The sequence below is a fragment of the Fukomys damarensis genome, unplaced genomic scaffold, assembly GCF_012274545.1.
Source record: "Fukomys damarensis isolate Sample0158 unplaced genomic scaffold, DMR_v1.0_HiC HiC_scaffold_17, whole genome shotgun sequence".
In the NCBI taxonomy this organism is placed as follows: domain Eukaryota; kingdom Metazoa; phylum Chordata; class Mammalia; order Rodentia; family Bathyergidae; genus Fukomys; species Fukomys damarensis.
Genome location: NW_022900929.1, coordinates 18,210,648 through 18,234,888, shown reverse-complemented (window position 1 = coordinate 18,234,888; position 24,241 = coordinate 18,210,648). Strand labels below are relative to the sequence as shown.

Here is a 24,241-nt window from a genome sequence, read left to right as displayed (position 1 = left end):
GAACTCATTATGTAGCCATGTAGCCCAGGCTGGCCTTGATCCTCCTGCCTCAGCCTCCTGAATGCTGAGATTATACGTATGTGCCACCATGCCCAGCTCCATTACCTCCTAAAATTATTGCTCTATTCTTCGCCTACTTAGAAATTTCTTGAAATAACATCTCATCACTTTTTATACTTTGCTTTTTAATGTACATGTCTGTCTTCCAAGTTGGAAAGATCCTAAAAGAACTGTGTCTTGTTTATTTCTGTATTTCCTATAGACTCTCGCATACAAAAGGTGCTCAGCAGTGTTACTGAATTGACATAAATCTGCAGGACACAACTTGTGATATTAGTCATTTCAAACAACAGAGGAATGGAGTAAAATGAACCCTTAACTTTTGAATATTGGTCCTATAGGAAAAAACAGATTTAATTCGATGAGATATGGAACAATGAGTCGAAGTCCTAAAGTATAGTTCAGGTCTGATTTTAAATTAGAAACAGAGACCCTCGAAGCAGTACTACTGACTGTCAGCGCTGGCTGGCGCTTCTGGCCCAGAGCAGGCAGAGTCACACAGATGAGGCAGAGGGTTCCAGAGCCTGTGGGAACAGGAGACTGCTCAGGGAGAATGGAGAGTAGCGAATGAGAGGCAGTCATGGGAACAGGGCCCTGGGGAGCCACGCAGTGGCAGAGCACTTGCCTAGCATGCATGAGCCCTGGGTTCTAACCCGGGGCCTGGAATGGGGACAGAGGAGGTGTGGGGATCTCTTGGGGGGTGACAGAAATGTTGTGCCAGCTCTGAGTGGCCTCAGTGTGACTGGTGAACAGAGGTGGTGGGTTCAGAGCCAGGCCTGTCTCCCTAAGACTCAGCGGTGCCTCTACTTGCAAAGCAAACGGAATCTTCTAGCCTGAGGCCCTTAAAGTTCATACACTGAAGTGTGTGTGTGGTTTTTTTTTTCTTCTTTTTTCTCCCAGTACTGGGAATTGCATTCATGGCCTTCATACTGAGCAACATCCCCAGCCCTTTTATATTTTTTATTTTGACACGGGATCTCAGTAATTTACTAAGTTGCCAGCCTGGGCTGGAACTTGTGATCCTCCTGCCTCAGCCTCCCAGAGTGCTGGGATGACAGGCGTGAGCCACCAAGAGGTTACCTTGAAGTCTCAACCCCCAGTGTGATGGGGTTTGGAGGTGGTGCCTTTGGGAAGTGATTAGTGAGGAAGCTGGAGCCCTTGTGAAGAGGATTGGTGCCCCAGTGAACCATGAATCGTTTCTCTCTGCCACAAATACAGCAAGAAAGTGTCGCTGTGTCTGGCTGCTACCTGCCGGCCCTTGACCTTGGACTTTCCAGCCTCCAGAACTGTGAGAAAGGTTTGCTGTTTACTCAGTCTAGGGTACTTCTGGTATAACAACCTGAATGGACTGAGAGCCTAGTATTCAAATTGATCTTTGGCTTGGTCATAACCTTTTAGCTGTGTTTCCCATGTTTAAGAAATGCTATGCTTTCATCAGAATGTCGACTTTTCCTAAACTTACTGCTTCATTTTTCTTTCTTTCATGGCGTCCCATTATCCTCTTATTGTACCCGGTGGATCAGATACACCCTTTGGAGACCAGTGACTGTTTGGGGGCAGCCTTTCTCAGTCATTCCATGTGCAGATGGTCTTGGGCGTTCGGAACAGTGCTGTGTTTGCCTAAAATCAATCTGCCCTTGGTTGCCAGACCCACATTGCCTAGATCCTCCTTCTACCCCTCACTCTGCTTTCCAAGGCACTCGTGAACTGAGCCTCAAGCCTCTGCTCTGCAGCTTTTCTCATTCTTTCTGAGCTGTGCTTTCAGTCACCATCAAATCTCCTCAGGGATCCCTTGGCATCTCCTGGGGTCTCCAAGGCAACCCATTGAGAACATCCCCCTGATGCCCCTCTAGCTTTCTGCCCACATGCCCTCCCCTAGGTGATGGGACCATCAGTTCCACAAACCAGAAGAAATCTCAGAGCCCTCCTTGGAAGTGCCTCTCTAGCATGCTCCCCCCACCTGTGGCCACTTCTGCTGTTTTCACTGCCATCCTTTGTCTGGGCCATTACAACTGCTGTCTTCTGGTTTGCCTACCTGTTCCTGCTCCATTTGGATCTGAAGTCCACACTGTATCCAGAAGTCTTTTCAAAATGCAAATCTTGCCCTGCTTGTTTTTTCACTTATTTTGTCTCACCACAGGGCCTTTGCACATGCACCTCCTACTGGGAGTGAACTTTCTTACTACCTTGTCTGCCTACTAGGTCCTCATCTTCTGGATCTTAGCTCAGGGTGATTGTTAACTGTGTCAATTTGAGTAAGAAATGCCCAGTTGAATTGGATCAACATAGTTTTGGGTGTGGCTGAAGGATTTACTGAAGACTGAAGACTCACCCTGGGCATGAGTGGCAGCAACCAACAGATTTGTCGCTTGAATGGAATAAAAGGAAAAGAAAGAGGCTGGCTCCTGTTTCTTCAGGGGAGCTCTAGTCCTCACCTGTTGGATGTCCCTCTTAGTTCCCAGCACAGACCCTTTGGCCTCCTGATACAGACACACAGGGGACACTACAGTGTCCAGGCCTTCAGCTGGATCCTTCAGCTGTCCAGCGCACAGACAGCCCTTCTGCACTCTTCCATACCTGGCTGGGTGGACACTGTAAGCCATTCTTCTAAATTCTACATTCCTACCTCTTGCATTAAATGTTTCTCTAGTTAGCACTGACTGATACTCAGTATCCTTGTCAAGGGTGCTTTTCCAGGACTCCTGACAGGCTGCTGGTATTCTGCCTTACCTTAGCGCCTGTTACCATGATTGCTGCATCATGCTGTTGTTTCCCTCAACAGCCTGCACTCCAGAACCATGTTTGTTCTCGCTGTGCTCCCGGTGCCTGACACAGCAGACAGCGGGCAGCAACATATGAATGCAATTTTTGAGGACAGGGAACGTAAAGCCTTTGTCCTCCAAAGGACCTGGCTGGATGCGTAATGTATAAAGTGTCTGTGGACGTGCTGGAATATAGGGGCCATCCGTTCATTCGAAAGTAACGTTCAGAAGTCTGCCACACATCAGTGACATGAGAGACGGGGGTGACCAGGACAGGAGGGATTCCAACCTGCTGGCTTTAACTCACAGCCGGACCCAGTGTGCTTTCACTCTGTGCCTTCCTGTCACTTGCCCACCTCCACTTTCTCCCTTTTCACCTTAGCAGCCCCAAGCCCAGATCCCAGGCAGCTTTGACCCCTGCCTGTATAAACCCTAACCCTCCAAGCCTTTTAAAGGGGCTGTTAGCATCATTCTGGTATCAGAACACTCTGCCAGCCCAACTGAACAGCTAACTAGGCTGCCCTCCTGGAACTGGACGCAGAAGGTCCTCTCGGGTGTGAGCACCAGCTCCTGGGGCACCTGATCAAGGCTAAGTGCTGCTGGGGGGAGTGGCACACCTGCAAGGTTTCGGCTTGGTAGCTCTGTTGGCCCAGGTCAGACTCGGGTCTGGAAGGGGGACTTAGCCAATTTCAATGCAACTTCGTGGAAGCCTAGGATCCAGGATAGTCCTGCTGCCTGGCTTTCTGGGCTCCTGAGCTTCACAATCGAGCTCCAGGAATAACCTGCAGGCCACTGTGACCAGGAACCCTCCGTCCTATCAGAAGTGCTTCAGAGCAGGCAGGGTCACTGTGGCACTGTTACCGGAGGTGGAGAAGCCCAGCCAGAGGCCAGAGTCTGCAGCCACCCTTCTCTGAGTCTCTGAGTCTCTGCATGTCCCCAGTGGGTCACCTCATGTATCTTCATGCAGTCTGCCCTGCAGTGGAAAGGTCACTGTGCAGCCCAACCCCTTTGTTAGCTCCTCTGCAAATCCTACAGCGGCTGCGGCTATTTTACTTCGAATCTCCTCATGATTAGCAACTTCCAGTCGTGAGCTGAATGAGTCACATCCAATTTGAAGGCAGCACTTTATGCTTGTATCTTTAGGATAAGGAAGGAGTAGCCACAGCCTGAGCCCTCAGATTTTACACAGAGACCTGGCTCTCTGGATAAATCATCGTCATGACCACTTTGGCACTGTCTGATCAGTCTCACAGGGCGCTGCACAAAGACAGAACATGCGCAGGAAGAGCCGATAAATGTTCCTAAGATGCAGACCCCGAGGCACAGAGCTAAGTGGATCCCAGGAATCTTAGGGTGCACCAGCAGGCTTTTCCCTGGAGCCCAGATCTCAAGGCCACTGTGACCGGTTATCACTACTGCCCCCTGCTGCCAAGCTGAAATATTTATTTGAAAAATTGAAAACACAGATGCAATGTATTATACAAAGAAAGGTCTTAATACCATAATAAAAGTGTTGTTGGAAGGAAACAAAAGCCAGTGGCTACCTGCCCTGGGAAGGTAGGCACTCCGTGAGAAATGAAATTTATTTATAGGAACTATTCTAATGGAGAACTGGGGGAAGAGGTTAAAAACAGAAGAAAAACCAACCCAACCCATCCTTGCAAACCTAAATGTGAGTTCGTTGTGAATTTGAGACATTTGTTATCACCTAGATTTAACCAAACCCCCTCGGCTTGTTGCTGTGAGTGGTAAACAGCATAATTTAGGGCCTTCAAACCTGAGGTAGTTGAGGGTCACCTGAAAGATATGTCTGGGATCTACTCTTCGAATTGGGTCCAACAGCATCTAACCAATTCTATCTTATTGTTTTGGTGCCTGGGGCATGGCAGGCGGTGACACCATTGGGTGTTGCTGGTCCTATATTTGGTCTGGACCTGGGAGACAAGGACTGAGCAGTAAACAGCTTTGTTGTACTGATGGCTGGCAGGGTCCATGGTGGTGGTTTCCTAGGCTACAGGCAGTGTGGACACTGGAGGACCCAAGATGGTGGAGAGAGGGCAAAGCTGCTCTGGACGAAAGGTTTGGGACAGAAGGCTTTTCTTGGCAGGAAGAATTTTCGGAGATCTGGAAAGGCATAGAAAGTAGCAAGACACTTGGCAGCTATTAAAGACCAGGGTGAAACGGAGCCAGGAGACCCCTCCAGACTATAGAGGTGACGAAGAAGTGAGAACTTCCCCGGTGTCCGCCAAGAACCAGCTCTTCCTACGAGGCAAGAGGCCAAAGCAAACTAAACTGACAGAAATGACACATCCCTGCGATTCCCATGTCATTTGGCCTGAACGTTGGTGCCTGATTTGGTAGCTGAAAGAGGTTCTTCCAGGCACTGGATTAAGGACTCACGTTCATGTGGGATCCTAGGGACACCACCGTGGGTGGCAGAACCAGTAAATAATGTAAACCAGAGTCTGATTAAAACTCTGTGCTCAGATATAAAATAATCTCAATAAGGTAGGTCTCTTCCTCTATTTTTTCCTTATTGTGTACACAAATATCCTTACTCTAGAGGCTTTAAGAATGCTGTATTACAAAATTAAATACCAGACATAGCTGAATTGGAGCCTTTTTAGTCCCAAGCCAAGATTTTGTTGCCATCCTGCCTGATTACGCCCCATCTACACCCACTCATCAGACTTCAGTTACTAAAGAGGCCCAGTGACTCATTTAAAAGCTTTAAGATGTGATTTCTGTTTTCACTTAAGGTATTTCACCCCGACTCTAACACACTCATTTTTAGATGAGCCAAGGCAGAATGGTTTGTGCTGTTATAGAATAATTATACTACATCTGACAGTGACACTTGTGTGACACACAGTCTGTGCTCTGCGCCTTAACTATTTTATTACTCAAGCTGAGCCCAAGAGAGTCTTAAAAATGATGGTGGCTTCTCAGAGGGAGGAGTATTACTCAGAGAATCCTAATGTGCTCCAGTATCCTCAAACCACCACGAGTCTGAGTGGTTTAGACTAGAAGTGAGAACTAGGTACCACTTTTGGAAAAGGTGACCCACACTGACCATACACTCACTGGCTTAAGTGGCACAGATGGGCCAGGGATGCTACACGCCACTCCGTGAGACTCTTAGAATGGAGGAATATTTCTGAGCACAGAGAAGCACTGAACATAAGATGGGGCCAGTTCCTACAGTGGATCCCTCCCGAGCCCAGCATGGAGGTCCCACGTCTGGAAATGATAATCTGAGTTTCAGGGAGACAGTGTTTTAAGTGTCCCACTTAGAAAATGCATGGACCGGGGAGGGGAGAAGGAGGTTGATTCACAGTGATTAAACAAGTCTCACAACCCGTCATGTAGCAAAACGCAGCCACACTACCATGGGCCCAGGTCCAAAGATGTGCTTGCCTGCTACAACCTGTGAGCTGCTACAGATAAAGAAGGAAGACGCTGCTTTTCCAAGAATGGAAGGTCACTTGATGTTGGGGTCCATTTAGGAGTGGGAAAGTGCTGTCAGGATCCCCGTCTCTAGGCGGCTGTGCCCTCTGTCCTTGTCTTGTCTGCAGGGCAGCGAGCGCCAAGAACACGCGGCTGGAAGGAGTCAGAGCCAGTGGCCCCCACTGTTCGTTTGCCCTGCCCCACTGCTCTGAGGAACCTGCTTGCTTTTGGGATCCAAGCCTGGAACTGCCCAGGGACGGCACCATGGCCTTGTTTGGGATCCCTGATGGCTGACCCTGGAGGGCAGCAGTGCCAGGCGTGCCACAGTCATCTTCAGTCCTGATTGCTTCAAGTGTCTCTGTATTGGCTGTCGCTGCTTGAAGGTTAGTAATAAATACAAAGGGGCCCACACCAAGCACAGGGCTCTTTCCTGAAGGGAACAAGAGGGCCTGCTCTGCCAGGTCTGTCAGTTAGGTAGCACATGGAACAATCTTTCTCGGGTTCCAGAGGATGCCAGGGCAGGCAGAGGGAGGAAGGAACTGGAGGTCGCCCTTACACCCTCCCAGGGCCCTGCCTGGGTTGAAGGAGGTGGCCCGCTTGATGTGGCCCAGGCAACTCACCCCAGGGAAGCAGTGTTGCTACTCTGACCGGCTCCATTCATTCGACCAAGTGCTAGGGTGTTTGGACCTAGTCACAGGAGTTCCAAGGAGAGATGTCCCCAGGAGCCCTGGGGCCTGAGCACCCTCCGGCTTGTGACGGTGGATAGAGGTGTTCCGCTGGCACCCAGCATGAGGAAGGAAAGGCACTCGCTCTGCTTTGGCCTTCTGAGGAGAGCTGTCGCCCACCCCTGGTGAGTGGCCCTGGCTGACCGGTACTCGCTCAGCGGGGCACTCGGCGAGGAGGCTGAGTGGGAGCACCAGGCAAAGCCTGAGCGGTACCGTGGCTGTGTGGTGTGGATCCGGGGGCGTGGAGCTCCAGGGAGAGTTGGTTATGTGAGTGAAACTTTCAAACTTGAAAACTGAAAGACTCAAATGACCACTGTAAGAAGCACTGGGAATCCAGGGAACTGCGGAAAGAGGGGAGAACTGCCTTGCTGTTCTCAGCTGGGACGCCCCCGCAGTCCTGGCTGCACTCCGGGAGCGTCCTGGCTTGGAGGCCACAAGTCCTCGGTGCTCGAAAGTTTGTGCAAATGATGAAACGGAAAGAACTGCAGGTAAAGGAACAGAAAAAGCACAAGATAATTTCTTTCCAAGCTCTCAACAGCAGCAGGATGCGAGACCCCTCTAAGCAGGTCACTGACTGCTGTGTGATAAAACTGGGTGGGACAGCTGTGTCCCCCTCCTGTTTGGACCCAGGCTTACTCACGGGCAGCACAGAGCAGCCTGCACGTGCACCAGGAAGGCAAGGAGAGAATCCCAATCGTGGGTTCAAACAGAGGGGGTTTCACTGAGGAAGGAGTCTTCTCAGGGTCATGCCGTGTTGTTGAGCTGGTCAACAGCCACCCTGGGACCTCAAGGATCTGTCCTGAGGCCGGACACACACACACAGATGGGGAATGCGGACTTACACTGACTCATGGCACGTTAGCTCGCCTCTATTCTTTTTCAGGTACTGATCCCTGCAGCGTAGGTGGAGATGCTTCTGTTCCTAAAAGACGATAAATCATGCAACACGGCGTTTCATTTCTTTGAACCAACAACACTGCCACCATGTTGGGCTCTAACATACAGGACAACCACGACCGTGGTGTACCCATCTCCAGTGTCTAGGGATCACTACGATAGATCTGTGGATGGTTTCTGGAACTGGTCAACTCCAACAAGAAGCTGTACTCTTGATGGTGATCCAGCTGGTTGCTGTGGACACGTGAGAAATGGCACACACAGAGCGCAGGTGACAGCTGTCTTGGAGCTGGGGGTTCCACTCTGCCTCCTGAGCCTTTATATTTTGGCCATCACACCCATCACTGGCTTTGGACAGAAACTTGTAATTCACTTGCCCTTTGATGTCAGACCCGCACTGACCACTACTCTGCACTGGCCAGGGACTAAATTCCTGGGGTGCCGGCCAGGCTGGTGGCCTGCAAGGACACAGCAGTGAGTGAGTGGAGTGCGCCAGTCGGTATTGAGGGTTTGAAGAGTGGCAGCAAAAGCTTCTAATGCACTACAGTTTGCCCCAACTTTAGGCTTACAGGCTATTTACAAATGGAAACAGGTGCTAAGAGGAGAGCAGGAGGAAGTGGCTGTCAGGCCTCTTCCTGTTCGCCACATTAGAGGGGAGACTCCAGCCATGTGGCTGCCTCCCCTCGCCGTGACTCTGCTGGTCCTTAGGGGCAGCTCACCTTCTTCCCAGCCCTCGGCAACGCCGGCCAGCTCATAGTGCTTTTTCCGAAGCTCTCCTAGTTTCTGACGCTCCTTCTGTAGCTCATTTTCCAGCTCCAGCACCCTGACCTGGCGGGAAAGGAAGCAAAGGTTTCCTCTGATCAGCTTTTGGATCCCTTTATTTTATTTATTTATTTTTTTGGTACTGGGGATCAAACTCTGGTCCTGTGTGCTTGCGAGGCAGCGGGTGGAACCACTGAGCTAAATCCCCGGCCCTCGGATCCCTTATTTTGACAGCCGTGTTCCTCTGTACTTGTTTTCTTCTTCCATTCTTCTGTTTCCACAGCTTACCCCGTCCTCCGCTCCTGTCCTGCTCTCCTTCCCCGCTCACCTGTGGCCTCCACGGGAGGCGAGCCCATCTTCTGGGCCTCTGGCAGTTGCCATCTGGAACAGCTCTTGGTTTAGCCTACTCTGTATACAGTGGGTTCCGATCGAACTGGGATTCTTCTTCAATCCTAAACCCCTGGAGAACTACGCTTCTGCTACCTCTTAAGTTATTAGTGCTAAAGGAAGAGGCACAAACAATCTTATTAAAGAAGGGTGGTTCTTGTCCAGCCCTTCTTATCATCAATTTTATTTATTATTTCAAGAAATATTTGCTGAATGCCCATCATGTACCCCAGGCTTGGCTATAGGTGCTGGAGACATAGGCGAACACGGAGCTACAGTCAGGGTTTACTGTGCAGAGAGGAGGAAACGAGTGAACAAGATAATTGCAGACTAAAGGAAGTAACAGGGCGACACAATAAAGACTAAGGGTGGCCAGCCAAGGATGCCCTCGGGAAGTCACTTTCAAGGTGAAAGGGCCAGAAGAACACAGCTGACTGGAGAACTGGGGAGGAATATTCAGGCAGAAGCAAGAGCAAGTGCAAAGGCCCAGGGGCAGGAATGTGCCTGAGAGGCTGGAAGAATGAAAGAGTCCCAGGTGAGGTATGAGAGAAGGGGACCATGAGATGATTCTGAGAGCCATGGCCGGTAGGAGTCTGGTTTATCATTCTAGTCCAGGGGAAGCCACCGGAAGGACTGAAGCAGGGAGGTAACATGATATCCTTTATGTCTTTAAAATACCTCATGGAGGACAAACGAACAGTTCAAGAGCGGAAGTAAACTAGTAGCCCTACAGGCGTGGTTTCCTTTTTGTTTTTCAACTGTACCATTACAGAAAATGTGAGACAGCCACAGAAGGGTGGAGACAAGCAAGCACAGTGCCTTCCCATCCTCTACCCACCATCCACTCACAGCCAGATATGCCGTAGGACTGCTGTGCTCCCACTGCCCGGCCTGGGGTCACTGAGGCAGAGAGTTGCACATGACAGTTGCAGGTCAGCTGCCTCACAGAGGTGGAGATTCAGAGTTGACAGGGCTTGCAAGAGAGGAACCACAGATGACCCCCAGATCACCCAGGTCGGTGGCAGTGGCACCATTTACAGGACGGAGAAAACGAGGCAGGGACCTGCTTGGGACATGTTCCATTTAAGATGCTTACTGGCCATCAAGTAGAAACAATAAACAGTTGGATATGTAGGGAGCCCAAAGAGAAGATCTGAGTCAGGGAAAAGAATTTGGTATTTAGCAGCATGTAGATGGAGTTTACAGACAAGAATGACTGGCTGAGATCACTAGGCAATAGTCCTGTTACGATTTGTTAATTTGTTGCTGCTGTTGTACTGGGGATTGAACCCAGGGTCCTTGGGTATGCTAGATAAATGCTGTAGTACTAAGCTACATCTCAGCCTTTTTGTGAATTTTTATTTTGAGACAGGGTCTCACTAAGTTGCCCAGGCTGGCCTCAAACTTGCAGTCTTCCTGTCTGAGGAGTTGGGATTGTGGGCATGATCCACTGTGACTAGTTTTCTTCAGTATTTCATGGAAATCTGGCCATATGACTTCTAAAAAGATGCTGAACCACCTGTACAGCTTTAACAACTCCAACCTGGATTTTAATCCAAGGCTGATGAAAAGACAGCTGATTTATTTTTATGACTCCCACTGATTCCTGTGTTGCAATGGCCCACCTCTACTGAGGAAGAGAGATAAATGGCATTGCCTTTGAATTACTATTGAGTTTTATTTTTATTTACTTATTTTATTACTTTTTTTGGGGGATCAACTTCTGTTTTTCAACTTAAGGTCATACACACTTTGTATCAGAAGTTTTTGAGAAAATTAGGAGAGGTAGGAAATTAAGGCATGGCGAATTGGCTGGGCAATTGGGCATGACCTGTCTGTCAGTCACAGCCAGGACACGGCAGAACAGTGGCAGGATGGCCTGGATCTGATGTCAGAATGGGGGTAGAAAGGTGGTGGCCATCGGCCTTCTGTGTTTTTCTCTTGAACTAGTCCTCTATATGTGTGGGGTGTGCTTTATTGGCCATCGGCCTTCTGTGTTTTCTCTTGAACTAGTCCTCTATATGTGTGGGGTGTGCTTTATTTCCCCAAACTTCTTTCCTCCCTACTTTTAGCTTTTTTTTTTTTTTTAATCGAGTTTATTGGTACGTTTTAGGTACACAGTACAGTTACATTCATTAATGGGATCTTGTACCTTTACATGACAGGTCTTGGTTCTCATTTTTTCCCCTTTGCTTTTAGCTTTAATAAATGTAAAAATCTCAATGTTCTCCAGGAGCCCTGTCTGATTCTTTGAACAGCACAAGAGCTGGAAGGGACCTCTGGGCACCCCAGCATCCGGTGACAGAAAGACCATTAAGCAAAAGTTTGGGCTGCTAGGAGATCCCTAAACATGTCTGGAAGAACCAATCCAAGATCAGTGGCAAGAGTTCTGATTCTGAACTTTGCTAATTACCTCTCCCGTTTCCACTGAGTCTTCCAACATCGTTAATATTCAGTCTTGGGCTAGTAGCATCTGTATTCATTCCCCCCACCCCAGGTTTCTCTCTCTCTCTCTCTCTCTCTCTGGCTTCTCTCCCTGGGAATAACACTGGGGGCCGATGTCTATGCAAAGGAAATCTCTAGACTCAGAGATGGTGATGGGGCTCTCACCTGGGAATCCATCTCCTGGCGCTTGATCTGGGTCAGCGTCATGCTTGAGAAGTCCATATTGTCTGCAAGGATGGAAATAAAGACGTTCTTGTCAAATAATGTCCCTGGCTGATCTCCAAGAAATGCCAAATGCTTTGCTGAATGCTTGGCCTGCCATGTGCCAACACGTACACAGAAGAAACTGAGTGGTCCAGAGGAAGGAAGGATGAAGAGGATAACCAGTATTTGCCCTCTCCATGGGCAAATGGGTTGTAGATTTCCCACTTAGCTATTTCTTTGAAAATCTACTTGAGGACCAGTCATTTGAGCAATATAAATGGCTTGCTTATATGGTATCCCACCTTAGGAGAAAATAAGTATACACGTGAAAAGATGAAAAATAAGAGCATTTAGAAATAGAACTATAGGGGGCTGGGTGTGGTGGTGCACGTGTGTAACCCCAGCACTCGTGAGGCTGAGGCAGGAGGATCGCGGTGAGTTCGAGACCAGCCTGGGCTACATAGTGAGTTCCAGGTCAGTCTCAACTACATAGTGAGACCCTGTCTCAAAAAAAAAAAAAAGAAGAAAGAAAGAAATAGAAATAGAACTGTAGGAAATTGGGATCACGGGATAACACATAAATAGTGGCTAAACAGGGTGGAGAAGAAAAGCGGTACTTCCGGAAGGCTACCTGTCTCCTCAATCTGTGATTTGCCGGAAACAGTTGAGGCCACTACCCCTGCTGTGGCCTGGTTCACTCCCCGAGAGGCCTGTTGCAGCCGGGCAAGATTGGGGCTGTCCTTATCAGCTTTTACCTGCCAGGATAAAGCAGATTTAGGGTCAAACAATTGCAGCAGCAAGGACTGCATTGAACAGTTGCTTTGACAGTTCTTGACAAATAAGAATCACTGTTATCAATCAATTTCTTAAAAATATCTGCCTGGGGACGCCTCTTCTGGCATCCCTATAATCTAAACAATCCTTCCCGGATTGTGGGCTTGGTGGCCCCAAATTCCAGCTTTCTCACTTACTTGGATAACTGTTCCAATTGTAAAAGATAATTTAAGGCAACAAAAAGATAAACAAATAAAGAACACTCACTGGGGGAGGACTGTGAAAGCTTTAGGTTCTGGTTACAAGCTCTGCACAGAATTAGCTGGGGTACTGGTTCAAGCTGGGAGACTAACAAGGACGGGCAAATACGTGTTCTAGGGACTCCCAGAGCATCACCAGGTGGCCTCCTCTCTATGACAACTGGATCCTATCTGAGTGTTCGTTGGTGCTGGGATTACTACTTAAGAGACCCTCAAAGGCCCCAACAGAAGCAAAGAGCCATGAGGCACACAGGCGGTGAGCTGGGGAGAGGGGGTTCTTGCTGGCAGATATTAGGTTGTTAGAAGAGGGTAGTATGAGACACCCAAGGGGCAGAATTTGGGACCCAACCTACCCGGATCACAGATAAGTGCCCTGGCCCTGGGGTCAGTGCCATTGTCCAAAGCCTCTAACCTTGCTGAGCTTCACAGCATCCTGGGGAGTCCAGCACGGTCTTACCTTGGATGCAGCCACAAGCTGGGCTGTGCTAGCAGCGATTTCATGGGAACACACGAGCAGCTCCTCAAATTTCCCTCTGCCTTGGACCGCTAGGTCAGCAGCATCCCTGACGGTCAGGAAAAGAGAGGATGGACAAGGTCACAGGCAGCCGTACCCTTATTCCAGCCCATCCCATGGGCCTGGCTGGACAGGGAGGACAGCATGCCTACCCCACCCTTGTAGAGCCCTGGGAGAACCCAGGCCCCTTTCAAACTTTTAGTCCCACTCATTTCCCTGTCAATGGTTCGTCTTCAGCAGATGATTTATTTTTCCCCCTTAGCTATCCTCTGGCATGGATCAACGGCATTGGGGATGGGGGTTGGCAGGAAGCCCTGGATCCAGGCACTTACACCATGATGGTGGCTCCCCAGCCCACAGCTTTGGAGGCTGAGATGAGTCCTTCTGTCCACCGAGAGTTCTTGGCATAAAATTCCTTAGGGGACGCGGTACCCTATAGAAGTGAGAAGAGTTTTTTTTTTTTGGGTACCGGGGCTTGAACTCCGGACCTTGTGCTTGTGAGGCAGGCAGAGGAACCACAGAGCTAAATCCCCAGCCAAACAACTGCTTTTATAGAGTACCTATGATAAGCCAGATGCTTTTCTATATAAGCCTATAGAGTCTTCACTGCCATTTTGATGGAAAGCATCATCATTCCCATTTTACACAGAAAACTGCGATTTAACCCTGGGCACGGTGGTGCTTGCCTGGGCAGGAGGTCACCGCAAGTTCTAGGCCAGTCTAATCTACAAAGTGAGATCTTTTTTATAAAATTTAAAAAATATTGTTCAGGGAGGCAAAAATATTCTTCCTGTGGTCATGTAGGGAATAAATAAAGAGTATATCTGGGGCTTCCCTGACTCCCACTGCCTGTGTATTGCTGTAGCTGGCTCTCAGTTTTCAAGTGTTGCACATATTTCACAGATTCAATCAACAATGGATTGAAGCCGGGCGTGGTGGCGCACGCCTGTAATCCCAGCACTCGGGAGGCTGAGGCAGGAGGATGCTGTGAGTTCGAGACCAACCTAGGCTACATAGTGAGTTCCAGGTTAGTTTCAACTACATAGTGAGACCCTGTCTCAAAACAAAACAAAACAAAACAAAAAACCAAAAAAAAAAACACAATGGATTGAAAACTGGGGCAGGTGGGTGGGTACTGAGGGTGTAGTTCAGTAGCAAAGCATTTGCCCAGCACGCATGAGGCCCTGTATTCAATCCCCAGCACCATAAAAAGAAGGGGAGAGAATCATGTCTGTACTGAACATGGAGTTTCTCTAGTCATTATTCCCTAATGTTTATACTGTATCAGGTATAAGTACGGCTGAATTAAAGTACACAAGAGGGTGTGCACAGGTTACGTGGGAACACCACCATTTTATACAAGGATTTGAACATGCGCAGATTTTGTATCTGCAGGGGGTCCTGGAACCACTCCCTGAGCGGTGACTATATGAATAAAATGAGCCAGTGATGACCCAAGAGGCCTAGCTGCACTCTATGATTTGCCAAAAGAAGACAGTACACAGTGGATAATTCTTCAAAATGACTTCAAAATGATTTAAAAAATATGTCTATGCTTCGGAAGTGTCTGACAATCTGCAGATAAACCTCCTCCAGTCCACCTGTCCACAGTAGGGACCAGAAACAAGCCTAGGCTCTTAAAGAAAGGGTAGGCTGCTCTTTCTAGGATGCTCTCTGGGCTCTGAGCCCTCACGCAGGACCCTGGCCTCCTGGGCTGCAGCTGTGCACTGGATTGGAGGGGGAAACAGGTGGAAGTGACACAGGGCCAAGAGGCCCGACAGCAGCTCTGTGTGAGTAACGATGAACCCACTGTGCTGCTGGTAGGAGACGCAGCAGGGATGTCAATGCAGCTCGCCCTCCTTCTTCATGGGCTACCTGCATCTGTGAGCCACCAGCCCTGGAGCAAAAATATATTTTAAAAAATTTATTTAATTGATCGATTGATTGTTACAGGGTCTTGCTATGTAGCTTAGGCTGGCCTCAAACTCACAGTGACCCTCGGCCTCTTGAGGACTGGGATTACAGGCTTGTGCCATCACACTTGGCCCCAAAAAATTTTTTTTTGTACTGGGGATTGAACTCGGGACCTTGTGCTTTCAAGGCAGGCAGCAGCACCACTGAACTAAATCCCCGGCTGAAGACATACAGATTTTGTCTTGTTATTTTTTATGAAACACTTCAGTGTAACAAGTCTTTCTGTAGCATTTACTTTGCAGCAGGTATTAGAAATCGTCCCGAAGTGATCTGAAGTTTATGGGAGGATGCGTGTAGGCTCTATGCAAATTCTGTGCTGCTCTGTAAGAGGGACAGAAGCATCTGCAGGTTACAGTATCCACAGGGGTCCAATCCCCCAAGGATGCTGAAGGACAGCACTGGGCTTGTTCCTGAGGTCTGCCCAGTTTCGCAAAGTCCTTTCTTCCTCCTCAGAGGGCCCACACTGGCAAAAGAAATGGGGATTCACAGCTGGTCTCCCCGGGGTGTGTGAGCTGGAGCCCAAACCTGTGGCTGGCTGCCCTCCAAAGCTGGCAGGGGCCTGCTTCGTCCTAATGGACAGAGGAAAAACCAGCTGTGGGGAAGCCATAGGTGACCACTGTACGCCCCTCCCCTGCCCACACCTCGCTCACCCTGCCGCTCTCCACGATCTCCCTCTGGAGATCTTTTGAGGCCACAATCAGGACCTGGATGGCTTGCATTAGGCTGGTACAGGAACCAAGGATCCTGTTCAAACAAACAAACAAGGCTGAGACGCAGAGACCGAGAACAAACAGGACAGTTCCCTCTTTCACTTTTAAGCCAAACCTGGGTAGGGAATGAGTGGCCAGGAAGGTACCGAGATTGCTGGAACAACCCTTGGCTGGTGATTGAGAAGACTGATGGGGACCCTCCCCCTAAGGAATGGCTCAGCCACGACTTCCGGGGCTCCACTTCCCTACAATGCAGCCCTGCTACTGCTTACCCACACTGACACTGCAATTCTCCAAAGCTGCTAAGATTTACTCTAATCCCCTGATGGGGATGCAAGGCATAAGCCAACCCCAGGAACATGCCTTCCAGGCTCAGACTGACCTTTCATTCACCTCCAACTTGACTCCTGTGTCTCCAGCTCTGGATTTGCTGAGCATTTCCTGTTGAGAAAAATCATGGTTTCTAAATGTAATACCTGTGCTAGGAACCCAGCAATGCCCTTCTACGTCCCAGGTCCAACCTGCTGTGTGTGCTGACAGACCCAAGTCTAGACTCTACCCAGAGTCTGTAAGGGTCCAGGAGAGCTCAGGGCTCTTGTCTGTCCAAGTGGAAGGTCATTTTGCAATTAGCGAGGGCCCTGACCTTCAGGCACCCAGGCGGAAGTGCAGAGAGTGCTGACAGCGATCACCCCAGGCCAAGAAGGGCGACTGCTACCATGGCTCAGAGGCAGGGGAGCGGTAGGGACCTTTCCAAAGCTGCCCACTCAGCTTTTTCTGAGATTCATTACTATTGGGTAGGGCTGCCATTCAAGGCCTTTAGGGTAGGATCATGATTACTGGCATCCTACAGAAACCAGATCAAAATCTGAGCCAAAATGAATAGAACTTATAGAAGTCATGCAACTAACAAGTAGTCAGTCTGGAACTGGAACGCTGGATGGTCTGACACCAAAGCCTGTGACCCGTGGGGAAGCTGCTCGCCTTCCTTCAGCGAGGACCCCCTGGTTTCTGCTCCTCCTGGATGCAGTGGGTTTGGGTGTGGGTTGTTTTTGCAGGGGCCACTTAGCTTTCATGTGCAACTAAGATGTGCCCACGGGGTAAGGCTGTTCAAGGGCCTCTGCAACAGTGTCACTTTAGATCCTACAGGATCCTCCTACCTCGATCCTGGCTGTGGCAGCTTCAATGGCAGCTGAAGTGGCGGCCATCTCCTTGTCCACGAGGTCCCCCAGCTCCTCCTGCTTGATGTCCAGGCCTCTGGGCAGCAGCTCCTATGAAGAACACCACAAAGGCTGCAGTGACACTTGGCAGACCAGTCAACCTTATAAGATGGCTGAGGTGGGAGCCTCTCAAGAAGCCACCAGCCCTAAACCCACAGGGTCACTCAGCTGCAACTGCTCAGGCCCTAACCCTGTATTTGTACAACTTATTTGCTAGATGCAAGTATTTTAAAACCTCAAACACAAATATATCTTTCAACCAGTTAAGACCCAGCAGTTCCTCTTCCTGTTGGACAGATGGAAAACCAAGGTTCAGAGAGGGAGAATGTACTGACCACAGTTACGCTGCTCACATAAGGGCAGAGCAGAGATTTGAACTCAGGGCCAAATGACATAAATCAATGTAGTTTGTGTTTGTTTGTTTGCAGTATCAGGGATTAAACAAAGGCCTCTGCACTGAGCTACACCCTGCTCTTTTTAAATTTTGTGACAGGGTCTCACTAAATCACTAAGTCGCCCAAGCTGGGATTGAACTCACAATCCTCCTGCCTCAGCCTCTCAGAGTGCTGAGATTACAGGCCTGTGACACTGACTAGCCAGAGCCCATGACTGTTGAGCACATACTATGTTATACTTCCCGAGGAAAGTTTAAATAAGAATAGACTATTCAACATTATGCAAAGTATGGAGGCATTATTTGGTAGCCCACTATTTTAGGCAATGTTTATATTTTTATGAGGTATAAGTTAAAAAAATAAAAATTAAAAAAGAAGAATAGACTCATTTTATATTGCCCAACTTTGGGAAGAGCTGAAGCACTGCTGTTTGAATGTATTACCTTTGCAATCCGCTTTGTTTCCTGCCTGAATTCTATTTGTCCTCCTCACTACCCTCCACCCTAAAATAAAGACAGATTCAGGAGAGCGATGATCATGTCTTTGTCTTTTTTTTTTAACCCTATATGGATGCATCCTTAAACAAGATATTGTTAAGTTTGAATGGTTAGGTCTTTGTATAAAAGTAACCACACTGTGTGTATGGTTTTCTGTATTTATTTCTTTTTCTATGACTTAATTTTCTCCCTTATGTTCTATGCATCGGGTTCATTCTATAACCCTGTAATTTTATTGTTGGGAACAAACTCTAGGGAGTGGTTTACACATATATCCCAGGAGCCATGGCCAAGAATGACCACGGGGATGCAGTCATAATGGCCTAAACTGGAAAGAACCCAAATGTCCATCATCAAGAGAACAAATATATTAAGCTATCTTCACACAATAGAATATTACAGAGCTTTGAAAATGGAGGTCTTCTTATGGATAAATCTCATACACAGCTGAGTAAGAAAGCAAGATGTAGGAGAATATCTACATATGATTCCATTTATATGGAACATGTAACATATAAAACTAATAATGTATTATTTAGGGGGGGACGAGGACATGGCCTTATGGAACTTGTAGTAGACATTCTATCCTCCATGTCCTTAGCCATCATATTCCAGTTCCTATAACTTCCCTTGGATCTGTCACCCAGGTAACTGATCTCCCCTTCAGCTCTGTTTTAATCTCCCGTTGAACTCCACACGAAGTCATTATCTTTGTATATTTTTAATCTTTGAAAGTTCTACGTTTCTTTTTGTAATATTCTGAAGTATTCCCTCGTCACACTCGTCATACTTTTTCTTCCAGTTCTTTAAGTGCACAATGACTGTGAAAGAGCCTGGGAGGCAAGGAGCAGTGTGGTCTTCACTTCTGGGCAGCACAGGTGAGCAGGTGCCTGACAGTGCCAGCTGCCAACGCTGTCAGATGAAGGGAGCAGTGAGGAAGGCCCAGCAAGAGCGAACGGCCAGACAGGACATGTCCTTGTGTGCTGAGCTACACACAGAGGGTGACTGAAAAGCACGGTGACTATTTACATTAAAAGAAAAATTTTAAAAACCTATTACGGTAAGAGACACATTGTCAGAATGATGGGATGTGTGTTCAAGCCAAGGAGGAGCAATTGTGATGGACAGTAATGGCATTGTGTCTTTTACTATAATAAAAGCTTTATTTAGTCACAGTGCTTTGTGATCAGCTCTTGTTATCACACATTTGCAGCAATTTCTTGTCAAGTAAAAATGTGACAGTGTGTCCTCCTCTGCCTTTTTCACAGGATCTGGCACTGTGTGACTTCTGGCTCTTCCTCAGAGTCAAATGACCACGAAAGGAAAATGTTTTGAATCAATTCAGGACATCGAGGCATCCACGACAGAGCAACTAAAGACACTCACAAAAGAGGACTCCCAGACCTACTTCAGAAAGCAGCAAGAACAATGGGATAAGTGTGTTGGAAGCAAGGAGGAATATTTTGACAGGGATTCATGGTAATATGTCTTTTACTGTAATACATTTAAAAAATGTAAATATTCTCTGTATTTTGTGATCATGCCTCATACATTGATTTTTGTCATCAAACAAGAAATACAAGCACATCTCTGTTTTTTGGAAGAGAGCAGAGGGAAGAGGCCAGAGGCAGAAAAATATATGAGAGGCTAATGAGTCCAAATGAGAAGGCCAAGGGCAGAGTTCAGTGGCAGAGCACTCACCCAGCACAAGGCCTGGGGTTTGACTCCAGCCCTGCCAAAAAACCCAAAGAGAACAAGAGGTCAAATGTGAGATGAGCAGAATCTGTACTGTGGCCCTGGAATCTTCCTTCCCTGACTTACTACCACATATTTTAGGAATGAATTAAATGTTACCTTGTATTGTACTTTCTTTTTTTTTTTTTTTTTTTTTTTTTGAGACAGGGTCCACTAAGGTGCCCAGGCTGGCCTCAAACTCAAGATTGTTCTGTCTTAGCCCCCCACATAGCTGGGATTGCAGGCATGTGCCTCCATATTAAGATTATGTATTATAATCTTAAAATAGGTTTAGGGCCAGGGATTTAGCTCAGTGGTGCTGCCACCTGCCTCACAAACACAGGGTCCGGAGTTTGGTCCCTGGTACCAAAAAAAAAAAAAATCTTAAAATAGATTTCTATTATATCTCTTACCAGACTATAAAATGGCTGGGCTGGGGATTTAGCTCAGCATTTCCATCGCCTGCCTTGCAAGTGCAAGGACCCAAATTCGATCCCCGGTACAAAAAAAAAAAAAAAAAAAAAAAAAAAAAAAAAAAAAAAAAAAGGCTGCTTTTCTTATTTTTCTTTCCCATAGGGTTCATGTATTACTGTTCCTATCCTAACTCAATTCTTGGTACACAGGATGTATTCACTACATCTTTCCAGAAAACTGCTCATCTCCTCCTTTGCCAGTGCTGGCCACACAGCACCTTCCCAATTAATGACCAGTGAATTACAGGGGCGAGAAGCCCCTCAGGAGGTCAGCTTCTCCAGCTCTCCCTCAAGTGCTAAGTGCAGAAGAAAATACCTCGCCAATGGCCTTGATCTTGCTCAGGCAGCTCCTCATGGCCGTGCTGTCCGCATTCTCGAGGGCTGCCTCTTCCTCCAGGCAGGCCAGGTAGGCAAGGGTTTCCCTGCCGTACTCCTTACAGGCCTCGGTCAGGGCTGGAAACACAGGGTGATGGGACATTTAAAGGTCCCCTGCTTATCCTGCTTTCAGGGCAGCTCCTGCCCACCGGCACTCACAGTCTGCGGGCTCCGGTGGGGCCCTGAGGCTGGTGCTGCTGCCATGAGCAATGGTGTCACTGGTCAGGTGGCCGAGCAGGGTGACAGTGTGCAGGAGGTCACCTATATCTGTTGGGAGCGCGAAGAAACATTTCTCAGGCCGGGGGAGGATGTTACTTTCGGACCCCTCGCTTCCCCGCTGCTTTCAAGGTCACACACTCCTTTCCCGGGTGCACAGGAACCTGTCACTATTCCCACACAGCAGCATTCCCGAATCCTGCCTGGCTGCCTGTAGCGACAGTCTATCCCTCCACCTTCTCACCTTCTGGGCAGGCCAGATATTGGCTCCGACTCTTTTCCAGTTGCTCGATGCAGCTGGAAACAGACTTGACCTTGGAGAGAAGGTGATCTGTGAGAGGGAAGACAGGGCGAAGTCAGAGCAAGGGTTCTCAGGGCCTATGTCCCCCTCCCTAGGTAAGTGCTGGACAGACGAGCTGCCCAGCCCCACAGAAGTTGCCCTGACACAGGGGAAGGATGGGAAGGGTGCTGGCCCCGCTGCTTCTGATGGGAAGTACCGGACCCTCTCACTGCATTGAAGAACCACACTGCCGAGTCCACCTCAGCCTTAGCATCGAGCTGAGAACGTGGTGCTGGCCCAGGTTCTGCCTCTCTCCTCTCATGCTGGCCGAAACGTGAATCCTGTAAATTCCTTCAAAGCCCTTTGAGTCTCACTGCTCTTGGGCCTGGAACTGACTCTCTGGCTGCCCTACAGTCTGCTCTGGATCCCTGTCATTTCCACTGCTGGGTGGCCCACTGATCCATGGAGACCACACAGCTCAGAGGGAGAACATGGCCCAGGGCTGGCTCCTGGTTCTGCCGCTCTCACTAGGCTGTGTGACCTCAGGGTGGCTGTGTCTGAAAGCAGGTGAGAGAGAGACAGGACCTCCTCATGGGGACACTGGAGGGTGAGCTGGGCCAGGACATGTCTGTGAGAGCCCCTAGGACAGTCCCTGGCACATGGGAAGCTGTCCATACAAATTAGGCTTTCCTTGTGGGGAGAAAGGAACCCTTCTCCATTGTTGGTGGGAGTGCAGACTGGTGCAACCACTGTGGAAATCAATATGGAGATACCTCAAAGAGCTGGGACTAGAGGTTCCATTTGACCCAGCCATCCCTCTGCTGGGTATCTTTCCAAAAGAATTAAAAGAATCATACCACAGTAATATATGCACACCAATGTTTATAGCGGCACAGTTTGTAATAGCTAAATCTTGGAAACAGCCCATTTGCCCATCAGTTGGAAACTGGATAAAGAAGATGTGGTTTTTCTTTCTTTCTTTTTTTGGGGGGAGGCGGGTACTGGGGATTGAACTTGGGTCCTTGCTCTTGCAAGGCAGGCCACCGAACCACTGAGCTAAATCCCCGGCCCAAGATGTGGTTTTTCTATAAAATGGAATACCATTCAGCCACAAAGAATGAGAAATTAGATTCATTCATAGGAAAATGGAGACATATTGAGGATATACTCCTAAGTGAAATAAGTCACACGTGTGTAAATACCGAATAGTTTCTCTGGTGTGAAAAACTATAATAGTACATAAGATCCTAATGAGATAATTGACAATGTGAAATAGGAAGAAAAGGGCTAAAGGTGTAGGGAAAATGGAAAGGGTAGAGGAAAGGTAATAAGGGAAAAGAAAAAAGTATGACAAAATGAAAAAATGGAAATAAAGTGTTTGTAAATGGGGAGGGGAAAAGGGGATGAAGGGAGGGCACAGAAAAGGGGAAAAAAAATGAGAACCAAGACCTGTCATGTAAAGGTACAAGATCCCAAAAAATGAATGTAATTGTACTGTATACCTAAAATGTACCAATAAACTCAATAAAAGAAAAAAAAAACAAAAACAAATTAGTGTTCCTATTTATTTTTATTTTCTTGTTTATTGCATATGGGGCAGGATGCTGAGGATGAAGCCCAGGGCCTTTGCATCAGCCCTTTAAATTTATTTTGAGATAAGGTCCTACTAAATTGCCCAGGCTGGCCTCAAATTCCCAATCCTCCCGCCTCAGTTTACCAGAGTGCTGAGGTTATAGGTGTGGGTCAATGCTCAGGACAGGTTTTTTTAAAAAATTGCTTCCTACTTCCATTTCTCTCCACTAAACCTCCCAGCCCTTTTTATATTTTATTTTAAGACAGGGTCTCACTAAGCTGCCCAGGGTGGGTTTGAGCTTGGGATCCTCCTGCCTCAGCCTCCTGAGTGCTGGAATTACAGGAGTGGGCACCGAACCTGGCTCTCTGCTTTTCAAAGTCTCACTGGCCAGTGGCTGCAGTGCCCGGCATCCCCAGAGCCAGGTGGGCACTTGGCGTGCTCTTTCACCGTAACTGTCTCTGTACAGTGGCCCCACTGAGGCCTGCTGTGATACTCTGTCAAATCAGGATCCTTCTATTTGGTAAAGAAATCAGCTGTCATCTACATCCTCTCTGCTGCTCGTCCTTCCGTGCGATGGCTTGGGACTCTGCTGGGTCCCGGGCCTCACAAGTTTGTGCTGGAGCACTCTGGACTCTGGATGGGGACACTGCTGCACCAGCAGACCCTCAGGCCTTGTCTACATGCACACTGGGCCCTGTGCATCCTTTGGCGGGGACTTTTCCTCTTCCCACCACGCCATGCAACATGCTGCCTCCCCGCCTCAAGTTTCTGAGCAGCCACCGCCTGATTCCATGCCTAGTTTTCTACTCATTGAGACACAGCTGTCCATGCCTCCTTTTCCAGCTCTCACAGTTGTTTCAGAGTCCTGCTTACAGTGTAACCCACCGAGGAAAGCAGTGGTTCTCACAGCCTGGGCCTAAGGACAGCCCTGCTGCCTGGGCCCTGCCACAACTCCCGATGTGATTGGCCCTGGCCTCCAGAGACGCTGACAGGCAGCCGGGAGGACAGTACCTGTGGATCCTGCGCAGCTGATGAGCATGGGCTCTTCAAGCTGGCTCAGCGCCTCCTGCACCATGCGCTCCACAGCCTTCCTGGACCGCAGCAGCAGCGCCTTCCGCTGGTCCTTGGCGAGCTGGCACACAGACTCCTAAAACATCCCCAGGAGGAGAGAACCAGCTCACTGGCTGGCACGAGGAGCGACCCTGGCAAGCGGGCTGACAGCCTGACCCGTTACACCCCCCACCGACCCTCCTAGGCATATCTGAGGTGCTCAGCCTGAGCGAGGTCCTGCACTTGCCTGTGTGCTGGCCAGTTTGAGCTGGGAGCCCTCCAGCTGCTCTCGAAGGGCTGCCAATTCCTCCTCCCGACCTGCCGCGGCACTCGCCAAGCTGTCCCGCTCCTTCTCTAGCTCGGTGATCTGTGCGGTGCATTTTGCTTCTGACTATAATGGCGACAGCATGGGAAGGAGGCGCTGGGAAAATCAGGCTGTTCCCTCCCAGAGGTCCAAATCCTCCTCCTGGCACCAAGGAGCAGCCAGTGACGCTGCTCTCACTGCCTGGT

The 24,241-nt window shown here is 48.7% G+C and overlaps 1 protein-coding gene across 2 annotated transcripts in view; it reads right to left on the bottom strand.

Annotated features, from left to right (window-relative positions):
• Positions 1-968: 968 nt before the first annotated feature.
• Positions 969-24,241, bottom strand: part of Hip1 (huntingtin interacting protein 1) — an 83,918-nt gene continuing 60,645 nt past the window's right edge. For both annotated transcript variants that reach the window (XM_010618995.3, XM_010618994.3), the window contains exons 18-32: positions 23,979-24,122; positions 23,693-23,828; positions 21,073-21,159; positions 20,772-20,879; positions 20,554-20,690; positions 17,079-17,189; positions 16,304-16,362; positions 15,862-15,955; positions 13,570-13,670; positions 13,181-13,286; positions 12,321-12,444; positions 11,651-11,712; positions 8,611-8,719; positions 7,837-7,916; positions 969-7,476 (exon numbers count right to left, since the gene is read on the bottom strand). In XM_010618995.3, the coding sequence (XP_010617297.1) occupies positions 7,864-7,916; positions 8,611-8,719; positions 11,651-11,712; positions 12,321-12,444; positions 13,181-13,286; positions 13,570-13,670; positions 15,862-15,955; positions 16,304-16,362; positions 17,079-17,189; positions 20,554-20,690; positions 20,772-20,879; positions 21,073-21,159; positions 23,693-23,828; positions 23,979-24,122 (1,431 nt within the window). In that variant the 3' untranslated portion in view covers positions 969-7,476; positions 7,837-7,863. The remainder of the gene's footprint in view (positions 7,477-7,836; positions 7,917-8,610; positions 8,720-11,650; positions 11,713-12,320; positions 12,445-13,180; positions 13,287-13,569; positions 13,671-15,861; positions 15,956-16,303; positions 16,363-17,078; positions 17,190-20,553; positions 20,691-20,771; positions 20,880-21,072; positions 21,160-23,692; positions 23,829-23,978; positions 24,123-24,241) is intronic.